Below are 24,377 nucleotides of genomic sequence, written 5' to 3' on the forward strand. Positions count from 1 at the left end.
CTATCATTACATATCAGTGGGAGAAAGGATGAATGTAGATTGGGACTTGATCAATAGACTGTTTTTAACTGGATAGTTATGAGTTTCTTACTTATTGGAGTCTCATCCAAACAAATGAAAGAATTCTAACGCACATCTGATGTGTATCTTGAGAACAACATATTCTTGGGAAACTAATTGTGAGTTACATGCTGCAGAATTCTTAGCCTCTGACTTGTTCTCATAGTCACAATATTTGTATGGCTGTTTCAGTTGAGCATCTGGTCAGTTGTAACTTCCAGAATATTGGTAGCAGAAGATTCAAGAGACTAAATATGCCAAAGATAGTGCAACTGATGTAGTTTACATACACTTCAGTCAGGCCTTTGACAAGGTCCCCTGTGGAAGATTGGTCCAAAAGGTGAGAGCCCATGGGATCCAAAGTAGGTTGGCCGACTGAATCGAAAACTGACTTTCAAATAGGAGGCAAAGGATGATAATGGACAGTGTTTTTGTAATTGAAAGCCTGTGCCCAGTGATATACCAGAAGGATTGGTGCTGGGACCCTTGCTGTTTGCGATGTACATTAATGATTTTGACGTGAATGTAGAAGTTATAGTTAGCAAGTTCCAGATGATTTCAGTTTACACTATGCCTATAGTATCCTCGCCTATAGTATCCTCTGTTCAAACTCAGATCACAGTTTACACTGGGCCTACGGTATTGTCTGTTCACACTCAGTCTACAGTATCGTCTGTTCACACTTGGATTACAGTTCACACTTGGCCTACAGTCTCCTCTGTTCACACTTGGTCTACAGTTCACATTCAATCTACACTATACTCCGTTCACACCTGGATTAGTTTTCACTGGGTCTGCAGTATCCTCTGTTCACACTCTGATTACAGTTTACACTGGGACTACATTATCCTCTATTCACACTTGGGTAACAGTTCACACTCGCTCTACAGTATCCTCAATTCACTCTCAGAAATAATGGGAACTGCAGATGCTGGAGAATTCCAAGATAATAAAATGTGAGGCTGGATGAACACAGCAGGCCAAGCAGCATCTCAGGAGCACAAAAGCTGACGTTTCGGGCCTAGACCCTTCATCAGAGAGGAATCACTCTCGGAATACAGTTTACACTGGGCCTACAGCATCCTTCAATTACAGTTTACATGGGCCTACAGAATCCTCTGATCACAGTGAAGGGTCTAGGCCGGCCCGAAACGTCAGCTTTTGTAGACCTAAAATGCTGCTCGGCCTGCTGTGTTCATCCAGCTCGACACTGTTATCTCAGATTCTCCAGCATCTGCAGTTCCCATTACCTCTGACTACAGTTTATACCGGGCCTACAGTATCCTCTGTTTATACTCGGATTACGATTTTAGACTTGGTCTACATCATCCTCTATTAGCACTTATATTATAGTTTTTACTCGGATTATTGTTTACACTCGATCTATACTTAAGTCATACCATTTGCCGCTGACCGTTAGACTGCGCGCGCATCTTGGATTTGAAATAGCTTTGGCCAATCAGAAGCGCGCGTGTTTCAGGAGCGCCACCGTTTGAGTGGAGAGAGACAGATCCAATGTGTGCAGAGGAGTCAGGGCCCAGGGCCGAGCAGGGGTGGGTGAAACAGAGGTTCTCTAAGTAGGGGGGTGGGCGTGAGAGAAGTAAAAACAGCGGTTCGAGCGCGGAGGATAAAGAAGTGAGTGGATCCGTGTGGGACGTGTTGATCGGAGCGACGGGGCCTTTGCTTGGTGGTCTCTGGCACCGACATGAAGGCCGACAGGAATGTGCTGAGACTGGCTGCCGTGCAGCAACTTCGAACTTACGGGATCAAAGTGAAAAACTGGAACAGGATCAACGGCAACAACCGGGAACGAGGCCGGGTGAGAAATTAGGGTATAGCACGATAACGCCCAGTGTTTGCATTTCCAGGGGCAGAATTCACCTTCAAACACAATGTTTACTATGGATTCGGAATGGAGTGTCCAGTTTAAATGGGTCTGAGTTGAACAGAGTGGGGCGCTTTGGTTGGGGGGTGGGGGGGTGCTGTGGGTACTGTAGAGGGCGGACGTCAGACTGGAATATAATGTTTAAATCGGAGAGAAGGGATATCAACAAACTGTTCCTCTTCCTCCTGCTAGTAGCTACTCCTCCCATATCTGCTTGCTGTTATTTGACGCACTCATGTATCTTCTGCTTTCTTCCGCATCCTGCCCTGCGATCGACTTCTGTCTTTCAGCTACTGCCTCTGTTTGCTCTTCTTTCTGCTGCCCTGTACTTTGTCCTCCAGAAGATATTTCTGTAGTTTTTAGCTCTAATCAAATGACTGAAATACTGAGCATGCATCAGTTTTTGTTTGTGCATGTCACATTAGAGGAGGTGCTTGAAACTGATAGGATCTGCGCATGGAATTTTAAGCATACATCTTAGCATTCCACATTTCAAAAGCCTCTTTTACACATCTTTATTCGTTGTCAAGGTTTCTGCGGCAGACAGGAAATTGTACAGACTAGTTTTTTTTAACACATCGTAAGCTTGTGTTTTCTAGTTAACGTATCCCATATTCTCTAGAAATTTCTGACTTGGTATTGTGTTACCACAATTTCCAATCGTTTAGGTCTAGTTGGACAAACGTTTCTACTAATTGCAGTGTGACACCATCCATTTCTGCCTTCAGTCTAGTTTCCTATGACTACCACTATATTTGTCTTTTGGTTCATACTGAATACACGTTGTGAGGTTCTAGATTTTACTTGATCCGTGATATTTTGTAGGACTTTTTGTGCTTTTTATGTTATCTGAGTACTGCAATTTTCTGTTCTTGCCTCCACTTATTACTCTAGGAAATACTTTCTACTCCAAATAGTTGATCTACACACATTGAAAAATTTAATTGACAGAATACAGTACATCATACTTTCATTGGATTAAATTCAGTCACCCCAAAAACAGATACAGAATTTGATGTTCATTCAAACTTTACCTGTTGTTTGCAGCACAAGTGACGTAAATAAGTGATGTGCAAGTGCAACATGGGTTGTGTATCAGCTTCATGTTGTTTTCAGATTAGTGATTTCACCTTCCAGCAATGGCCACTGCTGTTGATTTTATGTAGGTCGATGCATCAGGTGGCAACTGCCATGATTAGCATCATTTAAAATTAGTCTGTGGCTGGCACGGGTTCTGGCAGTTCTTCAGGAAAATAGTTTGGTCTGAAAAACATTGAAGAAAAACTCAGCATGGGAGAGGATTCTTGGAAGCCAGAGAAATTGAAAACAGGAGAAGTGTCCCCTGTCTTCAAGAGGTCAATTAGACATGCTCAGAAGGCATTTGGGAAGATAGCCTGGAGGGTCAGTACCGAAGCTATGTTCTGAGGACCTGAGTGCAGTACTGAAAAAAAGTTCAGCGACTTAACTTGTGATCAAGGTCAGTGAATGCAACCTCAAATTTTGAAGCTTGTGAAGTCTACGTTTCATTCCCCCTCCCGTTCCTCAGATGACATGTCCATCCTGGGTCTCCTGCAGTGCCATAACGATGCCACCCGAAGGTTGCAGGAACAGCAACTCCTATTCCGCTTGGGAACCCTGCAGCCCAATGGTATAAATGTGGACTTCACAAGCTTCAAAATCTCCCCTCCCCCTACCACATCCCAAAACCAGCCCAGCTTGTCCCTTCCTCCCAACTATCCCCTCCTCCCACCTGAAGCCCCACCCCCATTTCCTACCGACTAACCTCATCCCGTCCCCTTGACCTGTCCGTCCTCCTTGGACTGACCTATCCCCTCCCCACCTACACTCGCCTCTACTGGCTCCGTCGCTACCTTTTTGACCTGTCTAACTCCTCTCCACCTATCTTCTCCTCTATCCATCTTCTATCAGCCTGCCCCCCCCTCCCTATTTATTTCAGAACCCCCTTCCCCTCCCCCATTTCTGAAGAAGGGTCTGGGCCTGAAACGTCAGCCTTCCTGTTCTTTGCTGCTTGGCCTACTGTGTTCATCCAGCTCTACACCTTGTAATGCTGTGTTTATATGGTCTCTTAATTAAAGCATTTTCTTCCTACAGCTGCCCTTTCCTGTACCTTCCAGCAGATTATCCTGCATTGTGTGGTCTACTGTTCATTTCATTGGCATGCCGTTATTTCCAAATGGATCGTCCAAGCAATTGATTTGCGCAGATGTCCAGACTAGCATCCTTCAGCAGCTGTCGTACAACTCCCTGCAGACCTTAGCATGTACAATCTGCTGTAGTACTAAACACTTCTAAACTTAAAGCAGAAGCCAGAAGAAATGGGCAATCAGCTAATTTAAGAAATCCGCTTAAATAAACTTTGTAGGTGGGTTCTTCCTAATCCTCGCCCAGCATTCAGTAGTGCGAAGCCAAGCGGATGTTTCCTTAAATATTTAAGTCCAAAAAGAATCTGCTAGCATCAAATCAACATTAAAAGCTGATGCCACAACAAGTCTGACCTGTATAATTCCAGTGAGTTTTAACACCATGGCATTTGCTGTAACTCTCCCAAAGCATATATGTGCCGTTGAGGGCTGTTTTAGGAGCTTACAGGTAATTTTCTTCGAGAGAAAAGGGTAGATAAGTCCAAGTTCTTTCCAGTAGTGTTTACATTGTTGGGAAAATGAGTTCTGAGTAGTAAAGGTGTTTCAAGAATTGATAAATTCTGTGAAATAAACTGTTTAGATTATTTAGTAGGAGTGAGTGTCTGTGAAATTCTGTGTAATGTGTGCTACTGGATTAGTGAAATGCAATGAAGGTAAATAAAAAGCTGGATGCTGGGGAGTGAATTCAACCTATTATAACATGCCTATTGAATCGCAGACCGTCATTTAGACCAGAAGTGTACACTTAATTGAAATAAACATAATGTTAATACAGTTTCTTTAAACAGTGAGTTAGTGTTTATATTGAACAGGGGTAAATCAGAGAATTGCAAGAAATTGTGTTTACATGGTTTAGTGTAATCTCAAGAATACTCTAAATTTTGTGTATTTCTTTTGCAAGTATTTTCAAACTTTATTTTTCAATGGATTTAACTGAAACACCCGTCAATCCCTGATGCATATGATTGTTCATCTATTTCCATTCTTGCTTAGTATTGTTATTGGTGTAATCAATTGGATCCAAGTATTTGCCCAAACAATCCAGTTACCAATTGAACATAGGTAGGTGATGCAGTTTTTCTGGTTTGGAATTTGATCCAACTTTGCTTTGATTTAAGATGGATGTGAACTGTATTGTTTTATTTGAGTTCACAGATTTAATGCTGACTCAGATCACATCATGAAGTCAATTAGCTATTGCAGACTTTCCTAGCAGCTCATATTCAAATATCAGACATGCTCACTTAGTTTTATTCCCAAAATTCATGGAATAGAATAGAATGACCTTTATTGTCACAGGTACTCCATTATAGAAGTACATTGAAAAGATTTTACAATGTCTGCCTCTAGTGGCGCTGTCTTAGGTACAAGTACCTGGGTACAAATCATTGATACAAAAGAGGAATAAAAAGTTAGTTGCATTACTTCAGAATTTATAAAATACAAAATATGACATCGTTAAAGGATTGACATTACAGTCAGGTAAAATATTTAAAATAAACATTACATTGCAGCAGCTCAGTGCAGGGCCTACACCAGACCCCAGTTTAAAAGCTGTCCGCACTCTGCTCCAAGCCTGCAGGTCACACTGTATCAGCACTCAGCTGCTCCAAGGTAAGTTCAAGACACACTCTCCTGTTTCTACCTGGGATTCACCTCTGGGGCTGTGGGGAGGGAAAAAGAGAGGGGGATTTTAAAAAAAAGAAAAAGAACAGGTGGAGCAGAGGAGCTCTGGCAGAGGCGTGATGTGATGGCAAATAATCGTGTGGTAGCATATGAGCTTAAAGGATGGATTATATTAAAGAAAAGTCGGTGTAGGGAGCAAAAAGTAGATGATGGAACAGAAAGGTAATGATTATGCATTCAACCATAATGGCCCTGAATGGCAATCTATCAGACTATTCGTGATTGTTAATGGTTGCCCAAATTACAATGTTGAATGTAAGGAATTTTATTTCTTCAAGGATCACTTTTGAAGCATTGTGTTCATATTTTGGTAAATATGATTTCTTGATTGGTTTGCCACAGGCAGCATGTGCAAAATAATTTAGAATAACAGGCAAAGTCATAATAGGCATTCACTTATATCTGAATAGAGGTTTTCCTTCTGTAGAGACAGCTAAGGTGGGTCTGGGAATGCTCATTTTTTTTATTAAAGGCCATTATGTGTCAGTCTTCGCTTGATGGTAATACTCCTACCTCTATGTCGGGGCTGTATATTCACATCAGCGCAGACATGATATTGTCTTAGCCACCACCCTCATCCCCACCACCAGCAGAGACAGTGTCTTGGCATCAAATTTTAATTTTCAGATCTGTATCTCAGATCTCCGTCTCCAAGTTAAATTTAACAATTGATTCAGTGTCCAGTATCACAGTATCTGCTACATGTTTCCTTCATGTAATAACACTTGAAAAGGTGCAGCAGAATGCTGGAGATTCCACATTCATTTGCAAAGAATTCGTTACCTCTGTGTTTTCAAGTTTTCCTGGCTCATAGCTAGCTGAGTGCTCCATTGTTGCCGGGTTTAAAACTGTTAGGTCTGCTTTGTAGCCTTCTCCCACCCCTCTTTCTGTACCATCTATACCACCCTGCCTCTGCCTCTGCTCACCTGCTGGCCTTGTAGCCTTTTCCCCTCCTTTATATCCCAAACCTTGGCTCCTAGTTTGGCATAACTCCCTGACAGATGGATTGACAACAAAAAAATTCTCACCCTTCATCTTGACAAGCCTTGCCCTCTCAGCCCTGGACCCAACATCTTTCCAACCATTTAATGGAAAATCTATCTGCCCTCTCAAATAAATGCAAAAGATTACACGGAACTATTTTAAAGAGGAGCAAGGACATTTTCCTTGGCTTTCTGGCTAACATTTAACCTTTAACTCAAAGTGATTTGAAATTTATGTCAGCGTTGTTTGAAACCTTGTGGTTCATACATTACTAGCAGTGTTTATACCTCCAGGTATTTTGTTGGTTGTATCGAGTTTTGAGATGTTCTGAAATTATGCAAGTTCTTTTCTTTTCTTTCTAATTACACTGGTGTAATGTTTTCTGTCCTAGTTGTAAAAACAAAAGGTGAAGTTGTTCATCTACTTGGGTAGTGCTTTGCCCAGCCCTGTGAGCCTTTTTAAATAGGCTTGTGTGCAATTTTAACAATTATTTGACTGGGTTTTTCAACCAACAAGCTGGTTGCTGACATCAATTTTCCTTATTCTCAATGATAGTTTAAATCTGGCATAAGTCAAGCAGGTTTCCTGGGAAGCAAAAGCAGTGATGTCAGCAAGTAGCTAAGCAGCTAATCTACAGCAAATGTGGAAAATTAAAACACTTAATAGGTTTTCAATTGAGTTCATTATCTGAAGACTGAACTGTAGGGTCAGACCTCAGATTTTTGCTATTTATATCAACAATTCAGTTGAGGCAAGTGAAGGCATGGTAGCTAGATTTATAGATGACAAAGATAATTTGGAAACTGTGTGCAGAGATTGAGGTTGCGAATGGATATAGATTGAATAAGTGGACAATAATTTGGCAGATGGAGAATAGTGAGGGAGATTGTGAAGTTACTTCCTTTGGCATGAAGCATGAAGATCGGTATTACTAAAACAGAGGTAAAATGTTCTTATAACATAGTGTGGAGCTGGAGGAACATGGCAAGCCAGGCAGCATCAGAGGAACAGAAAAGCTGACCCGTCGGATCAGGTGCCTACTTCAGAAATGGGGTAGGGGAAGGGAGCTCTGAAATAAATAGAGGAGGAATTGGACTGGGGAAGGTAGATGGGATGGTGATAGCAGGCAGGTAATGGTGGGGATTGGTCAGTGAGGTAGGAGGAGCAGATAGGTGGGAGAGAAGAGGGACGGGTCAAGGAGGGTTGTTCTTGGGATGAGGTCGGGGTCGGGAGATTTTAAGCTGGTAAAGCCTGCATTGAGACCATTGGGTTGTAGGCTTCCAAGGCTGAATATAAGATGCTGCTCCTCTGGTTTCTAGCTGGCACTGTTGTGACACTGGAAAAGGCCCAGGATGAACATGTTGTCCAGGGAGTGGAAGGGGAACTGAAGTAGTTCGTGACTGGGAGATGTTGTCGTTTGTCGCAAACTGAGCGTAGGTGCTCTACAAAGTGGTCTCCAAGTCTCCGCTTGGTCTCACCGATGTGGAGGAGGCCACGCCGGGAACAGCGGAAACAATAGACCACATTAGCGGATGTGCAGGTGAACATCTGTCTGAGAAGTTTTTTTTTGGTGGGGGGAGGGGTTGCCTGGTTTGGAGGTGAGGCTGGAGCTGTAGGGGCAAGTGTAGCACCACCTGTGGTTGTAGGAAAGGTGCTGGGGTTGGTGGGGCTAATGGGTTGGTTGGAGCAGATGAGGGAGTGGTGGGGAAAGCAGTCCCTCGGGAAGGCAGATAAAGGTGGGGAGGGAAATATATCCTTCGTCGTGGGGTCAGGTTGCAGGTGGTGGAATTAGGGGAGAATGATGTGTTGAATCTGGAGGTTAAAGGGGTGATACGTGAGGACAAGGGGAATTCTGTCTTTGTTTTATTGTGGGGAGGGGTGCAAGGGCTGAGGTCTGAAAAATGCAAGAAACGCGGCCGAGGGGGTTTTTGACCACTGAAGCAGGGGATGTTGAGGTCCTTGAAATATGATGATCTCCTGGATGTTCAGGAGTGGAACGCCACCTCTTGGGAGTAGATGTGGCAGAGGCGGATGAATTGGGAGCAGGGGATCACATTCTTGCAGGAAGGTGGGTGAGAGGTGGTGTAGCCTAGGTCGCTCTGGGAGTCGGTGGGTTTGAAATAGTTATCAGTTCCCAGGTAGTTACCAGAGATGGAGACAGAGAGCTCCAGGAAGGGGAGAGAGGTATCAGAGATGGTCCAGGTGATCTTGAGTTTGGGGTGGAAGGTCTGAGTAAAGTTGAATTGTTCGAGTTCCTCAAGGGAGCACGAGGCAGAGCCGACATCGTCATCGATGTAGAGGAGGAAAAGTCGGGGGATAGTGCCAGTGTAGCTGCGGAGGAGAGACTGCTACATGTATCCTACGAAGAAGTAGGTATAGCTTGGGCCCATGTGGGTTCCCATGGCCACCTCCTTAGTCTGTAGGAAGTGGGAGGAGTTGAGGGAGAACTTATTAAGGGTGAGGATGAGTTCAGTTAAGTGGATTAGCATGTCAGTGGAGGGGGTTGAGCCTGCGGGAGAGGAAGAACCGGAGGGCTTTTAGGCCATTTGACTGGGGAACGCCAGTATACAGGGATTGTTCGTCAACAATGAAAATGAGGTAGTAGGGGCTACGGCTTTGGAGGAGGTGGAATGTGTGGGTGGTGTCCCAGACGTAGGTGGAGAGTTCCTAGACCGGGGATGAGAAAATAGTTGAGATAAGTTCAGTGGAGCAGGAGCAGGCATAGACCAGGGGTCAGCCAGGGCAGTCGGGTTTGTGGATTTTGGGAAGGAGATACAAACGGGCAGTGCGGGGTTGGGGAATGATGAGGTTGGAGGCTGTGGGCAGGAGGTCACCTGAGGTAATGAGGTTCTGGATGGTCTGGGAGATGATGATGTTTTGGTTGTCGGGGGTGGGGTCATGATCACAGGAGCTGTAGGAGGAGGTGTCAGCGAGTTGGCATACGGCCATGGCGATGTAGAGGTCAGTGCGCTATACCAGAATGGCACCTCCCTTGTCTTGGGATTTGATAGTGAGGTTATGGTTGGAGCAGAGTGCTGCATCTTCTGTAGGGAAGAGGCTGGAGTGAGTGAGAGGGGAGGAGGGGTTGAGGCGATCAATGTCACAATGGCAGCTGGAGATGAAGAGGCCGAGGGAGGGCAGGAGGCCTTAGGGTGGCGCCCAGGAGGATGGAGTGTGTGGGAGGTGGGAGAAGGGGCCTGTAGAAAAGAGGTTTGACTCATGGTTAAAGAAACAAGCGTGGAGGCAGTGGAAAAACAGTTCGACATCTAAACGTAAGTGATATTCATTGTTCAGGTGGAGGAGGATGAAGGTGAGTCCTCTACTGGGGGATATATTTCCCTCCCCACCCATATCTGCCTTCCGGACAGGACACGCTCTCTGCGACTCCCTCATCCGCTTCCCCCCACTAGCTCCACCACCTCCCGTACAATTCCTTGCAACTGCAGGAGGTGCTGCACCTGCTCCTGCCCCTGCCCCTGCCCCTACACGTCGCCCCTCACCTCCATCCCAGGCCCCCAAAAAACTTTCCACATCAGACAGATGTTCACCTGCACATCCACTGTTGTGACCTATTGTATCCAACGTGGCTTCCTCAACATTGGTGAGACCAAGCGGAGACTCGGAGACCATTTAATGGAGCATCTACGCTCAACAAATGACAACACCTTCCAGGTGCGAACCACTTCAATTCCCCCTCCCCCTTCCACTCCCTGGATGACCCTGGACCGCCTCCAGTGTCACAACAATGCCACTCGGAAACTGGAAAAGCAGCACCTCATATTCTGCCTTGGAAGCCTACAACCCGATGGTCTCAATGTGCACTTTACCAGCTTCAAAATCTCCCCACCCCCGGCCTCATCCCAGGAGCAACCTTACCTCTCATCCCAGGAGCAACCTTACCTCTCATCCCTGCCTCCTTTGACCTATCAGTCTTCTCTCTGACCTGTTGGCTCCTTCTATCTCACTGACCAATCCCAACCACTACCCACCTGCTACCACCATCCCATTTACCTTCCCCAGCCCAACAACACCCCCCCCATTTCTGAAGAAGAGTCCTGACCTGAAACATCAACTTTCCTGCTCCTCTGATGCTGCCTGACCTGCTGTGTTCCTCTAGCTCTACACTGTTATCTCAGACTCCAGCAGTTCTTACTATCTCTGAGTAAAATATGTTTGTTGGGCAAGTGAACTGAAGTTATTTGGGGTAGATGAGAATGTGGGATTTTAAGCAGAAATAGACAGCTGTGGTCTTATTGAATAGAGGAGCTGTCTTTGGGTTGTATGGCCTGCTCCTGCTCCAGATTTAGATATAAGCTAAAATACAAATGTAAAGAAACTTAAACATGTGATTGGAAAAAAATTGCAGCTTCTATCATACTGTGGAGAGCTGCATGCGTTAATATAAATGGAAAACTCTACATTACTACTGCAACTCTGATTCCAAACTCGAGTAACTAAAACCAATCTGGGTTGTAACCAATCAAGGACAACAAAACCAGCCAGATTTTTTGTGCAATGAGTGAAATGTCCTTGTCTCCTATTTTAACTTATTAATGACAATCTTCACATTTGGAGCTATTTCAAGAAGCTCTCTTTTGCTGAGCAGGAGAGATGGATTTTTGACTGTAGAACTAATCACGGGTTATTGGAGATTCTCTGTGTCTCAAGAAGTAAAGCATCCAGTCAAGGCACTTACCCAAAAGAAGCATCAAGGCACTGAGAACAAAAGATGCCTGTAATATTTGCTACTGCTGATCATCCAAGAACCCAATAAACCAATTATGGCTCAGGTTAAAACCTGATGTCTCAAGGATGCCCAAAGGACTCAGCTGTGTATATTTTATCTCTTTTCTATTCTTTGTGTGTGTGTGTCTGTACAAAGGCTGCATGCTTGATGTTGTGCTTTATTATTTTTCTTGGAGTTAGCAGAGAGTAAGTACTATATTTTCTAAATTAAGAAAACATTCTGTTTCCCTCTTTACTGGAATGTTAAAAAATAGCTCATGACATATTTTCTTTTGCAGAGAAGATTAGCTTAGTGTTTAGATAGAGCTTGAACCTTTACAACCAGCAGAGAAGGTTAGAAAGAAAGTGAGCCAGTTCCCCCTCTTCTCACCTAGTTGTAACAATGTGCTGGGGTTAAAGAACTAGCCAAACAGACCTTCATGATTTAAATAAGGAAAGAGTTTTTTTTTCATTGTGCTGAAATCTACCCAGGTAAAAGAAAAAAATACAAAATGTAAAAATACTTCCAGGCTTGTACACAAATACATGTGTACTCGATCCAAACATGTTAGAATACAAATTACAGAAGGAATTTACAGAATTTTGATGTTAACATGGGGGGGGGGGTGAGAAAAGAATCCATTGATAGTTACTGGTCTGGTTGTAGCTATTCAAAGGCTTTGGTGTTCATCTGACAATTAAGGTTGTGCCTGAAAGTGTCTATTTATTTCGGAAACATTGTAGAAACAGAAGTCTTGCTTTAAAAGACCTTGATTCACAGGATTGTGGACCTAGTCAAACTCGGTAAGAGTGTCATTTTAGGTGGCAATGCAGAGACAGATACCATACCCCTCTCAAATGTTCTTTCTGTTAAACACACACACACAGCTTGGCTGGACACATGACTTAATCCCTAACTGCTATTAGAAGTTCAAAACTCCATTGTATATTCCAAAAATGAGTTTTGATTCACCTATATCTGCATGCTTACCTTAAGAAGGTCAATGCCTTTTATTAAAAAAAATGCTAAATGGCTGGTTTGTTTATGTTTGGATATTATGAATATCTCCTTTATGATTGCACATTCCCTGGGGTTAATTGGATCTGGTAGGGTCTTTGTGGAACCTGTGCCTCTATCCCTGTGGAGTAGAATGTTGACTACATAATAATACAAATTATGATAACCACTTTTAGTTTGTAAGTGTCCTTGGTTAAGTTGTTAAAACTTTTTTTGTAAAGCTGCAGTGTCAGTCTTCAGCCAATGAATTATTTGCCATTAGCAAGTCTTTGTCATGTTGTATATCAAGCTGTGTTGCTGTTTGCTGCCCCTTTCTAAATTTATTTATGTTTTACTTTCACTGAGTATGAATTAAGTTTTCCTTTATCACACTGCTAAATTAAAATAGAGATGGAATCTTCACAGAATTACAATTAGGTACAGAAGAGGTCTATTCAGCCCATTACCCCTGTATTGTTTCTATTACTCAGTGCCAGTCTCATGCCTTTTCACCATAATCCTTGTGCATCATTTCTATCCAAATAATTGTCCAATGCCCTCTTGAAACAAATGTGCAATATTTGTTAGGTCCATTGATGGGAACAGCTGTGCTGGAGCAACAGTAGAGAGGAGCATTTGTTCATGGCAGTTGTGTTTTTCTGAATTGTGTTGTAATAGTGCATTATGAAATCTAATTGTATAATACTGCTAATGTATACAAGGTTTCAACAGCAATTCTTAGCTAGTTTCAGAAAATTTAGATACAGGTTTACCAGACTATGATCAAGTTAAATTGCACATGTAGAGAGGAATTCTGCTAGAATTGAACCAGATGTGTATTTTCATAGGCTCCATCTCTCCTAACAGTGGATGTGCTTGCATTTTCTTTAAATTATTTTGGTAACATTGGTAATACAAAATTTGATACAATTACACACTTGTATGCTTTTATGAATTTTTTTTTAGGACAAGACCATCACATACAATACAGTGTTTGGCTCCCCTCTGCATGCTCTACCACAAAGCACTGTTGTTGAACATGGCACCATTCCTCAGTGAGTACTTAACGAGGTTGGATTCATTTCTTACATGTTTGAAAGACTGAGAATATTAAACATTTAGTTAGTGATCTTAGTTTTATATAGAAAATGTTTGCAAGCAAAAAGTAGTTTTTATTTTTGTTTTGGGAAATTTATGAGAATTATTTTGTTTGAAATATAATGTTATTTAATGGCTAAGATAGTGTGCTTTTACAAAACTCATTCTATTTTTCTACATACTAGGTCTTAACCAGTTCTTCATTTGGTCAGTTTATTGCAATGACCTGATAATTCAAATAATTCTTAAACCTATTTCCCACTTTTTATTATTTATGTCACTTGGATAATTTAAAAATCCTTTTTAAAAGTTCAGGAGCAGATAACGTTAACTTTTTTTTTGCAGTTTGGTAGTGTATCTTTTGAGTATTGCTGAATAATGATATTTTGTCAAGGCTTTTTGTCTTGCACTCAAGAATAATTTACAAGAGTACCAACTGAAGGGAAAATCATGCTTGTGCTGAACAAGAGGAGAGTGCTGGTTGGCTAGCAAATGGACTCTGGCAGAATGTACTGTATTACCAGAGAGAATGCATCAGTTAATGACTGACTGTAACTGCCAGATTTTATGGGCTGCTCATCTGTTTGTGAGAAATACAGCAAGCCTTTCTACCATTCTTCTACTCAGGAAGGCACAGACATTTGTGCTATAGTGCTATAAAAAGGCAATTTGAGCCCACTGCCATTGTGTAAATCAGTATTCATTGAGCTTATGAACTCAGCAATTCACAAGATGAGTTTAATTTTTTAACAACATTATACACAATAAATAATGTTGCCATGGCATCTCGCTAGGCCCAGCTTTTTCAAATATCTTTGTTGCGTTCCTCGAGAAGCATATCTTTCGAGTGACATGTTGACACCTAATCTACTAAATAGTGCATATTTAATATGTAGATAATACACTGCCATATTTGTATCCATAGTTTCCTTTCATGGCATCATGAACTCTGTCCTCTGCCTAGATTTGTATTTGAAGTGAATCAGTCAAATAAGCTTCCTTTGCTTGACACCTTATTTGGGAAGAAGGGTCCTGACCTGAAACATCAGCTTTCATGCTCCTCTAATGCTGCCTAGCCTAATGTATTCCTCCAGCTCCATACTGTGTTAACAGTGTGAACTAGCTGCACTATTGCTCAAACTTTTGAAATACTTTACCTTTCTCAGGTAATCTGAGGTGGAATAGATACTTTTCCAGACCAAAGATGACAACACTAGGGCGATTCACAAGCGTCTCGTTGTATATCGTGCAAACTCATCAGGGAAGCTATTATCATACACCACAACTTGGGAGGTGATGGCCTAGTGGTATTAACACTAGATTGTTAATCCAGAGACCCAGGATTGAACCCTGCCATGGAAGATGGTGGAATTTGAATTCAACAAGTATTTGGAATTAAGAATCTTAATGATGACCATGAATCCAGTGTCAATTGTTGGAAAAACCCATATGGTTCACTAATGTCCTTTAGAGAAGGAAACTGCCATCCTTACCTGGTCTGGCCTACATGTGACTTCAGACCCACAGCAATGTGGTTGACTCTTAACTGCCTTCTGGGCAATTATACATGGGCAATAAATGTTGCCTAGCCAGCAGTGCCCTCAGCCCATGAATCAGTATCCCAATCTGAAATATCAGTTTTCCTGCTCCTCTAATGCTGCCTGACCTGCTGTGTTCCTCCAGCTCGACGCTGTTATCTCTGACTCCAGCATTGGCAGTTCTTACTGTCTCTAGTTCATGTTGCTGCGATTCAGTAGCAACACAAGTTGTGTTCACCATTAACAGGATACTACTGCTAAGCCAAAAGGATGTCTGCTGATAATCATCTGAGTAATGTGATATATAAACCTCAATACTAAAGTAAATGGCCTACATACCTGGTATCACTATCCCACGTTGAGATTTAAACACTCACCAGCAGCTAGAATGGCGACACCAGCAGCATTAGTGGGTTGCCAGTAACTAGCGACCCAGTGTTCTGATGATGGCAGCCAGTGGCCAGACCGCAGGGAGGCCCCCTGCATTGGTCTGCTGTGGAGAGCCTTTGAAGACAAACTGTGATGTTTGTCTTTCCAACTTTGTTCCTTGTTTTTTCCTGACCCATGGTTATACTGTGTAAAACTGTAATGTAACTTGTCTACATCATTTCTCTATTCTGTAACTCTAACGATTTTTACCTAGGTACCTCTCTAACTAAGATGGCGCTGTTAAGTGGCAACATATAAACTATTCACTGTACTCATTTGAGTACGTGACAATAAAGCTAATTCCATTCAATTCATTATCATTATGCCACATTATTTTCCATTGTGGGGGACCTGGACCCAAAGTTATAGTATTATCAGGATTACGATCTGAAATTGAAATCGAGCCTCAGAATTCAAATTTTCAGGATTCCTTGCAGCACTTGATTATCCATTTTATTCCAGAATGTTTATAAAATGAATGTATTTCAGTGAAAACTGTTCCTGTTATGTTTATGCTTACACTTTTTGAAGTTTGTTTAAATGTAGTGTAGTTTTTGGAGTTAACTGAAACATTTGTAGCTTGAATATTTTCTAAAACTGGAGAGATATCAAATATACTGACTGGCACTGTGATGTTTTGTAACGATCAGATATGAATTTACTTTCCAGATTTCTTGTTGATGCTTGTAACTATTTAGAAAAGCATATTCACACAGAAGGACTCTTCAGAAAATCAGGATCTGTGATTCGCCTTAAAGCTTTAAAGGTAATTAATATTTTTTAAAAATTTCCTTTAAGGTCATCATACACTGTACAATAAGTTATTCAGGATGCCCTGCAAAGAAACCGTGCTGGATGAAATAGCAATGTCAAATTAAGTTGTGGTTATATATAATTAGATTATTTGCTCCTGGTAGGCTGTCTCCATTTTAAAATCTTTCTCCCTGTTTTCATTCTTCATAAAAGTTATTTTGTCTATAAAATGTAGGATGGAGATAGTCATCTGGTATCATCCAATTTGCTGCTGCCTCCCCCAAATTGTAGTGATATATGTATGCATTGTTGTAATTGTTTGTTTGTCTAAACAGGCAAAAGTGGACCAAGGTGAAAAATGTATTACTATGGCTCCCCCTTGTGATGTGGCAGGGCTGGTGAAACAGTTTTTTCGGGAGCTACCTGAGCCTGTGCTCCCAATGGAATTGCACGAAGCCTTCTTCAAAGCACAGCAACTGCAAAGTGATGAGAGTATTTCTGCTACAATTCTTCTATCTTGTTTACTACCTGAGAGAACTGCAGATACACTGCGCTACTTCCTGATTTTTCTCAATAAGGTGTCTCTCAGGTATGTGTTATAAACATACTTAAGTAGAATGGCAACTACCATGATTCAAACAATGTATAAAAATTTAAGAGCCGGAAGAACTGCAGATGCTGAAAATCAGGAAAAAAAACCCCAGAAATTTCTGGAAAAGCTCAAGCAGGCATCTCTGGAGAGAATTAAAGTTAATGTTTCAGGTCCAGTGGCCTCCCTTCAGAATTGTTCATTGGACCCAAAATGTTAAGTCTGATTTCTCTCCACAGATACCAGACTTGCTGAGCTTTTCCAGAAACTTCTGTTTTTGTTTGTGTATGAAGATTAGGCATATTTTAGTATGCTTTCTCAATGGAAAAAAAAACATCCATTTCACTGTATTTTGCTCTCGCTGTTAACTATTTTTTCTATTCCTTGACTACTTCATTACTTAAAGCTGTATCTGTTAATACTGAATCATTTGCTGCAAACCTTTCGTATTGGGAATGGAATCTTATTTTGGGCACTCTTATCAAAAGAATGGATCTAATGTATACTCATACATTTTACATAATGTATGCTGGTTTTCTAAGAGCAATATTGAGATGAGATACCTACTGAAGGGTTGCATTGTTCATTCTTTCTGTTTGCTGTGATTTTTAAATTGTGATTAGAATGTCAGGACCTTTTTTGCAGTTTTAAAACAAATTAAAGTCAAGTGCTCACTTATGAGGCCATGTTTATAACCTTCTCGTGTTCCTATAAGAGTTTGGAACTTGGTACCCGACCCCCCCCCGCCTTCTGCTTTTCTCCTACCCTTCTCTACTTCTACCCGTCGTTACAGGAAGAGAACTCAATATGTAGCAAATTTCAAATATGTTAATGCATGGTATTCTTTAAAATGGTACATTAAAGAGATGCCCGCAACTCAAACACTTCACCTGATTTCAACATAACAGAGAAACATGTACTTTTTGTTTAAAGCGGGAGGGCAAATTTGAAGACGTCACCCTGGACAGGCCTTCTATATCTGCTAGCTAATGGTTATTAAGCAATTTTAAGGTATTTACTTTACTTTAATTTAGTCCTACAATCAAGACACAGTTTGGGTAAAGCTACTTAAAGTCAAGCAGAAGAAATGAAGCAAAATGGAAAGGGATATAGTAGCAAAGAAATGTGCAGATGGTTCCAAGGATTGTTCACGATCTTCGAATATTTTACTCACTGTGTAGGTCAGAAGAAAACAAAATGGATGCCAGTAATCTTGCTGTAGTGTTTGCACCAAATTTTTTCCATTCTGCTGAAGGAAATGAAAAATCAACAGCACTAACAGAGAGACGGCTTCATCTTCAAGCTGCAACTGTGCATAAACTAATTGAAAATTGTGAACAAATTGGTACGTATTGTGTCTTCTGTTATGTCTCTCTTTTTCTCCTTCCATCACTTGGAAATCTATCACCGCCGTTCTCAATTGACTAAATTGATAGGTGGTGTCGAGTTGCTGCCTGACCTGCTGAGCGCTTTCCATCTTTGTTTCAGATTTCCAGGATTACGGTATTCTACTATTTATTCCTCAGTAGTTGACGAGTACCATTTGCGGTTTCCCTATAGCAGTATAAGTGAAATCGGAGACTTAGCAAAGTAGTTGACATCAGACCATTCCAAGACACAATATTGCTGTTTGTTGTTATATACAAGGCAGTTGTCTGTTCAACTAATTAACGCTGTTATTGCTTTGTTTCTGGCAGCACATTTATTAAAGTGTATCTTAAGGGCCAGGGAAACAAATGTGTTTTTGCTAGTCAGTGATAGGATGGTTAAGTGTATTCTGATCATGTGGACTTTGTGGATCAAAGTTTTGCATTCTTCATTATCAAAAAATGCACCTAATGGTTTAACTTAATTGGTTTAATTATGCTTTGAAGTAATCAATCTTTTTTGTAATTTCTTTAAGCGGCAAACTGTTGTAGTAATCTGACTGGCATCGAATTTCATAGAAGTTGTGCATTAAACATATTTTACCAACTATTAAGTTTATACACCCTGCTACTGAATTTGGCAATCTACAAGAACATATAAACTGGAGAATATAGTGATTCATTGGAGCAAGGCCATGTTTGCAGTCTTTAAGGAAAATAATCTACGTTGAAAAAATTTAAATCAATTCCCAGTAAAATGTCAATTGTTTTCATGCAGATTATACTGTATCAAAAGTTTTTAGAATTTGTGTTTTTGTTTTACTGTTTAAACTGGTTGCTAATTTCTGTCAAACTTATTCCAATTCCGTAGTTTCAGATTAAAAGGCCAGGTGCTTCTAAGCATGCAAGGAAGAAATTCACAGAAGAAGTTTGGAGTTGTACCAGCTTTTTAAGATTGTCTGGCTGAGCTGCTGGCAGACTGTAAACATCTTTTTACTCAGTAATGCACACTACTTTTAGAAAGAGCAACACTGCAGAGTGCAGCTTGTTTTAAAAAAAATAACTTATTACCTACCAAGAACCTTTATGAATCTTGTTGAATTGGGAAATCCCATTGAACCACAATAATGTCAAATGAATTACATAATGTAACAAACCTGTCCATACAAAGATACAATTCAAATACCTTTTTTAATTTCCTACTAGGTAAGTAGCTCTGTCCTCTGTGTTACTAGCTATTAATTTTGAATTGCGGCTTGTATTGACTTGACTTAGCTGTTATAAGGTTCTGGATGTGAGTTTGCTCGCTGAGCTGGAAGGTTAGTTTTCAGACGTTTTGTCACCATTCTAGGCAACATCATCAGTGAGCCTCCGACGAAGTGCCGGTGTTATGTCCCGCTTTCTATTTATCTGTTTAGGATTCCTTGGGTTGGTGATGTCACTTCCTGCGTTGGTGATGTCTTTGGAGCCAATCTGCCATCCTCTGAGAAAAAAACAGAAAATGACATCACCAACCCAAGGAATCCTAAACAGATAAATAGAAAGCGGGACATAACACCGGCGCTTCGTCGGAGGCTCACTGATGTTACCTAGAATGGTGACGAAACATCTGAAAACTAACCTTCCAGCTCAGCGAGCAAACTCACATCCAGAGCCTCAACCTGAGCTATAAATCTTCTCAAAACTTGTTCTAAAGTTGTTTGTACTGTTGATCTCTTGTGCCCTGGTTAGAGAGCATAACAGATAGCTTTGCCCCTTTTGCTATTTAATGGAAATGCATTCATCTGATGTTTCCAAGAATGTAATAATGTTTGTGTTTGTGTTTTTTATTCTTGTCTTCTACTCCTGTGTCCTGAGGGCTGCTGATCTTCAGCATCTAAGCTCACAGGCTAAATGACTGAACAGAATAGTCAGTAGAGGTATATTATTTTTAAAAACCATGATTATCTCTATTTATCATCACTTGCTATTAGCTCTTAAATTACCTGAAGTAAACTCCATCTTTTCTTTGCAATATTTCTTTGAGGAAAACTTACTGTTAAGATGCTTGATCAGAAATCATTTCAAAGTAGATTTTTTTTTTAAAAACATCACAAGTCTGGGCTTGTAGCGTCTGACTCAGATGTTCTCCTGGCTCCTTCTAGATATTCCATTGCCTGTTGTTCGTGGATCTCTCCTTTTCTAACTTGCTTCAGCAATCACTTAGCTCGAAAGCATATGTTTCTGTGTCTGTGTTTCAAATTTCCTGTTTGCGTGACAAAGTTCCTCAAATACGTTTTAAATCCATTTAATAAGAGGCCATAACATTGACCATAAAAGCATTTATTTTTCTATTAAATGTTATTTCTCTGATAACTTACCAATTATGGTATTGAATTTTGAATTTGCAGCATTTTGGCTGTATCACCTTGTTTGATTCTAAGCATTTATTGCTCTTTCTAACTTGTCCTTTATGGTGCATTTTGAGGTAATAATGTACTTTTTGTATAATACTCAACATTTTGAGTTCTGCATTCATGATTTGCTCTTGAATCAGTAAATAGGAGAGTTAAGTATATTTGGCAAAGTCTAGCCCTCGTTCCATGAGGTTTAAATTTTGCTGGATGTGTTATCCCCTGCTGGACTTGCACATGTTTAGATTTTTAAAAACTTTGCTGACATAGTTGCTGGAGATGCAAACTAGTACTTCTAATTTACTAGTAGGTGCAGACGGGACAATAGAACATCTGGCATCTTGGGGAACCGAAGGAGAGTTTTTCTCTATCAGTAATGATTTTTAATGGTTTGTAAAGTTGTGTTGAAATGGACAAATGAGCTAGAGTGGAAAAATACAGTGTAATTCTGAAACAAAGAAAGTGAGGCAAAGCTGACCAAACAAAAATCTTTAAAAACTGAAATATGTTTTTTTCTTGAAACTTCAAATTGATTTGCAACATGAGCGAATGGAGTTGTGTACTTATGCTTTTTCACTTACTAGGAAGAAATTGATTGATTGGTAACTTAATTTTTTATAACAATGTATATCATTATCTTCATGGCAAGCTTAGTAAGCAATGCATAATTATTCACAAAGAACATGAGATTTATCATAACATTGAAAAATTAACTTAGAGCAGTACAAGTTATCTAACTATTGGCAATTTGTTACAGGCCGATATGCATATTCATAAGTTTGCACCATTCATTGACCAGTGAAATCTGACTCATTTGTAATTCAGATTACCTGGATAAAAAAAGCAAAGGTGCAGATTTTAAGCCTAGATGCATTTGATGGGAATTTTGAATTTAATTTTATAATTGTGTTAAAGGCTTGAGATGAGCATCATAAGTCCTTTTTGGGTTTTAAGAGTTTAAGGTGGTGTAGATACTGTGGGCTGAAATTTTGAATCATGTCAGAGGTTGGACTGGTTTTGTGGGCTAATGTGGAGTTGACCAGAAAACTGGCTTCAGGGAGCAATATGTTGACATGTTTACTGGCACTTTTCTGCCATTAATTTATTTTGGAAAAGGCAAGTTTGGCACGGTTGATGGCTATCCACCCATAAACCGTTCGCTTGTTAAGTCGATATCCTGAAGTTCACCAGAATTTGTCAGTTCACTAGTGGACACCCTGCAACAACTGTGTAGCCTGGCTGGTGCATTGAAACACTATTCTTGGAGGTGTCCGCTTGATTGTTTGTTTGCCTCATGAGAAATCCGTTTTGACATTGTCATGGGTGTGATTGTGATTCGAGAAAGAAATTCACCTGTGAGAATTTTGGTCTGAATTGTTCCTTTGACTTGTCATTCTCAACAAATAAACTTTAACACTCAATCTATTGTTTAGTTGAAACTAATTCAGTGCTGGGAGCTGCACTGTTGCTAAGGATAAACAAAATGTCAGAAAGTACTTCCTAGGACTTATATTTTTAAATAGAATACGCTGTCTAAGTTAGCTGTTTTGGTTCTCAATATTTTAGAAGGCCCATTTAGTGTCTTTTTTTGGTCATTAAATTGAATGTTGATTCTTGTAGAGCGGGTGAAAATTCATAGAGTACAGATAATGAAGATTTCTTTGCATCAGATAATAGGAAGAAGTCCTTCATCTTTTTGAGTACTTAAACTGACTTTTTATGAACACTTGGTAAGTCAGAACAGAATATTGTATGCAAGTGGTTTGGTACTTAGAATTCAGATCCTACATTGACATTTTATTTTACTTTCGGTAATATGCTTCCCTACACTATATTTGAAAGTTGATTTCAGGTTCCAATTCAGAGAATTGTAGAATAGTTAGAACACAGAAGCTATTTGGCCTGCTCGCAGTTTGGCTAATTAGAGTGCACAGAGCAAAATGGTGACTTCTGTCTGTTTGCAAATTATAACCATATGAATAGTTGAATAGGTTTTAACTCGAAGTTGGAAAAAACTAAGAACATCACATTTTTAATGAAAAGGTAACTTTGAACCCGAGATTGGCTGATTTAATTGTGTTTTTACTCCTGGGCAATTTGTGAATAGTTTTCCAAAAAGTTCCATAGTTTTATTTTTAAATGGATGAGACTTTAGATGATAAAGTTACTAATTTAGCATGGTGATCCTAGCTTCATAGCAAGTTCGTTCAAAAATTTCCCAATCTTTTAAGACATAAGTAACCATTTTCTTTTATTAAAAAAAATCGAACAAAATAGCCTTCTATTTACAGAAGCACTGAATTCACCGTTCAAGTGATCATAAACAGTATCTGTTCTTAACTCTTCCAACATCTTTCTGTAACTGACTTCAGCCTAATGAATTTGTTTGGTCCCTTTTGTGGAAAATTAGATCTAAATGAGCATTTTTGACATTTGACGGCAGTCCAGAACCAATGTACCAAGATTAAGAAAAGAAGCTGACATAACACTTGAAAGTTCTTTTTTCAAATGATCCTCAGGGGGAGGTCACCTAGGTGAGCAGCACATTCTATTTTAAACAGCTGAAAATTGAGCACCATCCCCAGGAGCGAAGACTGATATAAAGTAGCCACATAACACCACCGCCTTACCTTTTAGGATAGATTCAAACCAAACTGTAAGGTGTCCGTCAATGGCCTGCTACAGTCTCTAATTATCTTCTGATTCCTTATGAGCTCCCTTTGTCACTAGACAATTTTATTCTCCTTTAATCTCTTATTGGTCTCATAAATTATTTTGCTCCCATTTTGTGCAAAAGAATATATTTTGAATCAAATAAATGAAATAAACAATGATCAAGAAGGCAGTTTAGCAAAGCTCTGTGAAGCATGAAGAGCATGACAAATTCCAGAAGACAGCCTGGTTATCCACTATAGCCAAAGAAGTCTTCAGCTGCAACAGTTCTTCGTGCCGCCAGAACCATACTTATGCAGATGCCTGAGTGTGATTGTTCTTATGCGATGGTTCTTCCAATTTATCTCCTGTTTTTGTACAAATACTCTTTCTGCGGCTTTAGGACTGTGATGAAACTACGGAGGAAAGTGACCTCTAGTGGTATATACATAGTCCTGTATATAGATGGTTGTAGGACGAGGGTCAACTCTATAGTTGGACAGCAGACAGTTTTGACAGCATCTAGGGTGATTGGCAGCTCACGTCAGGACAGTGCTGCAACATCTGTAAAGGAGGGAGTTGGAAAAGGTATTTCAAACACTGCTGGCCTATCATCATCTGATGAGCTTACCACAGATTGCAGATCATTCACTAAGTGGCCATAAAATCAAAGAAGCAAAAACAATATATCATTAGATATGGAATGCCTGACTATGTTGAACAGAAATGACACACAAACTTGAGAGAACAGTTCTGCTATCCAATGAACAAGCACATGATCACTTCCTCTTTGCGACACTGAGTGAAGCTCCTGAACGAGAGTTCACTAAAGCTCCTTGGAGGTGGCTATATATTTTTTTCTCTCTGGAAGGGAAAATGGGGAAAAACATGAGGGTAGGGTACGTGGTGTAAGACTCTCAAACAGATCATTTTAAAGTGGTTTTACTACATTTCCCATCAGGTGAACAAATGCCTCATAAAGTTGAACTTTCCACTGAACTAAGCATCCGACAATCACTCTCCAGCTCTCAATAGTCTCAAGGACAGGAAGGACAATTT

At 40.4% G+C, this 24,377-nt stretch overlaps 1 protein-coding gene across 1 annotated transcript in view; it reads left to right on the forward strand.

Moving 5' to 3' along the window:
* The first annotated feature begins 1,551 nt into the window (after nt 1-1,551).
* The window catches only part of LOC125455628 (rho GTPase-activating protein 11A-like), a 47,422-nt gene continuing 24,596 nt past the window's right edge, over nt 1,552-24,377 (forward strand). Inside the window, exons 1-5 of the mRNA XM_048537859.1 lie at nt 1,552-1,879; nt 13,466-13,554; nt 16,234-16,330; nt 16,653-16,906; nt 18,088-18,251. Coding sequence (XP_048393816.1) covers nt 1,766-1,879; nt 13,466-13,554; nt 16,234-16,330; nt 16,653-16,906; nt 18,088-18,251 — 718 coding nt within the window. The 5' untranslated portion in view covers nt 1,552-1,765. The remainder of the gene's footprint in view (nt 1,880-13,465; nt 13,555-16,233; nt 16,331-16,652; nt 16,907-18,087; nt 18,252-24,377) is intronic.

Source organism: Stegostoma tigrinum, chromosome 10 (assembly GCF_030684315.1).
Source record: "Stegostoma tigrinum isolate sSteTig4 chromosome 10, sSteTig4.hap1, whole genome shotgun sequence".
In the NCBI taxonomy this organism is placed as follows: domain Eukaryota; kingdom Metazoa; phylum Chordata; class Chondrichthyes; order Orectolobiformes; family Stegostomatidae; genus Stegostoma; species Stegostoma tigrinum.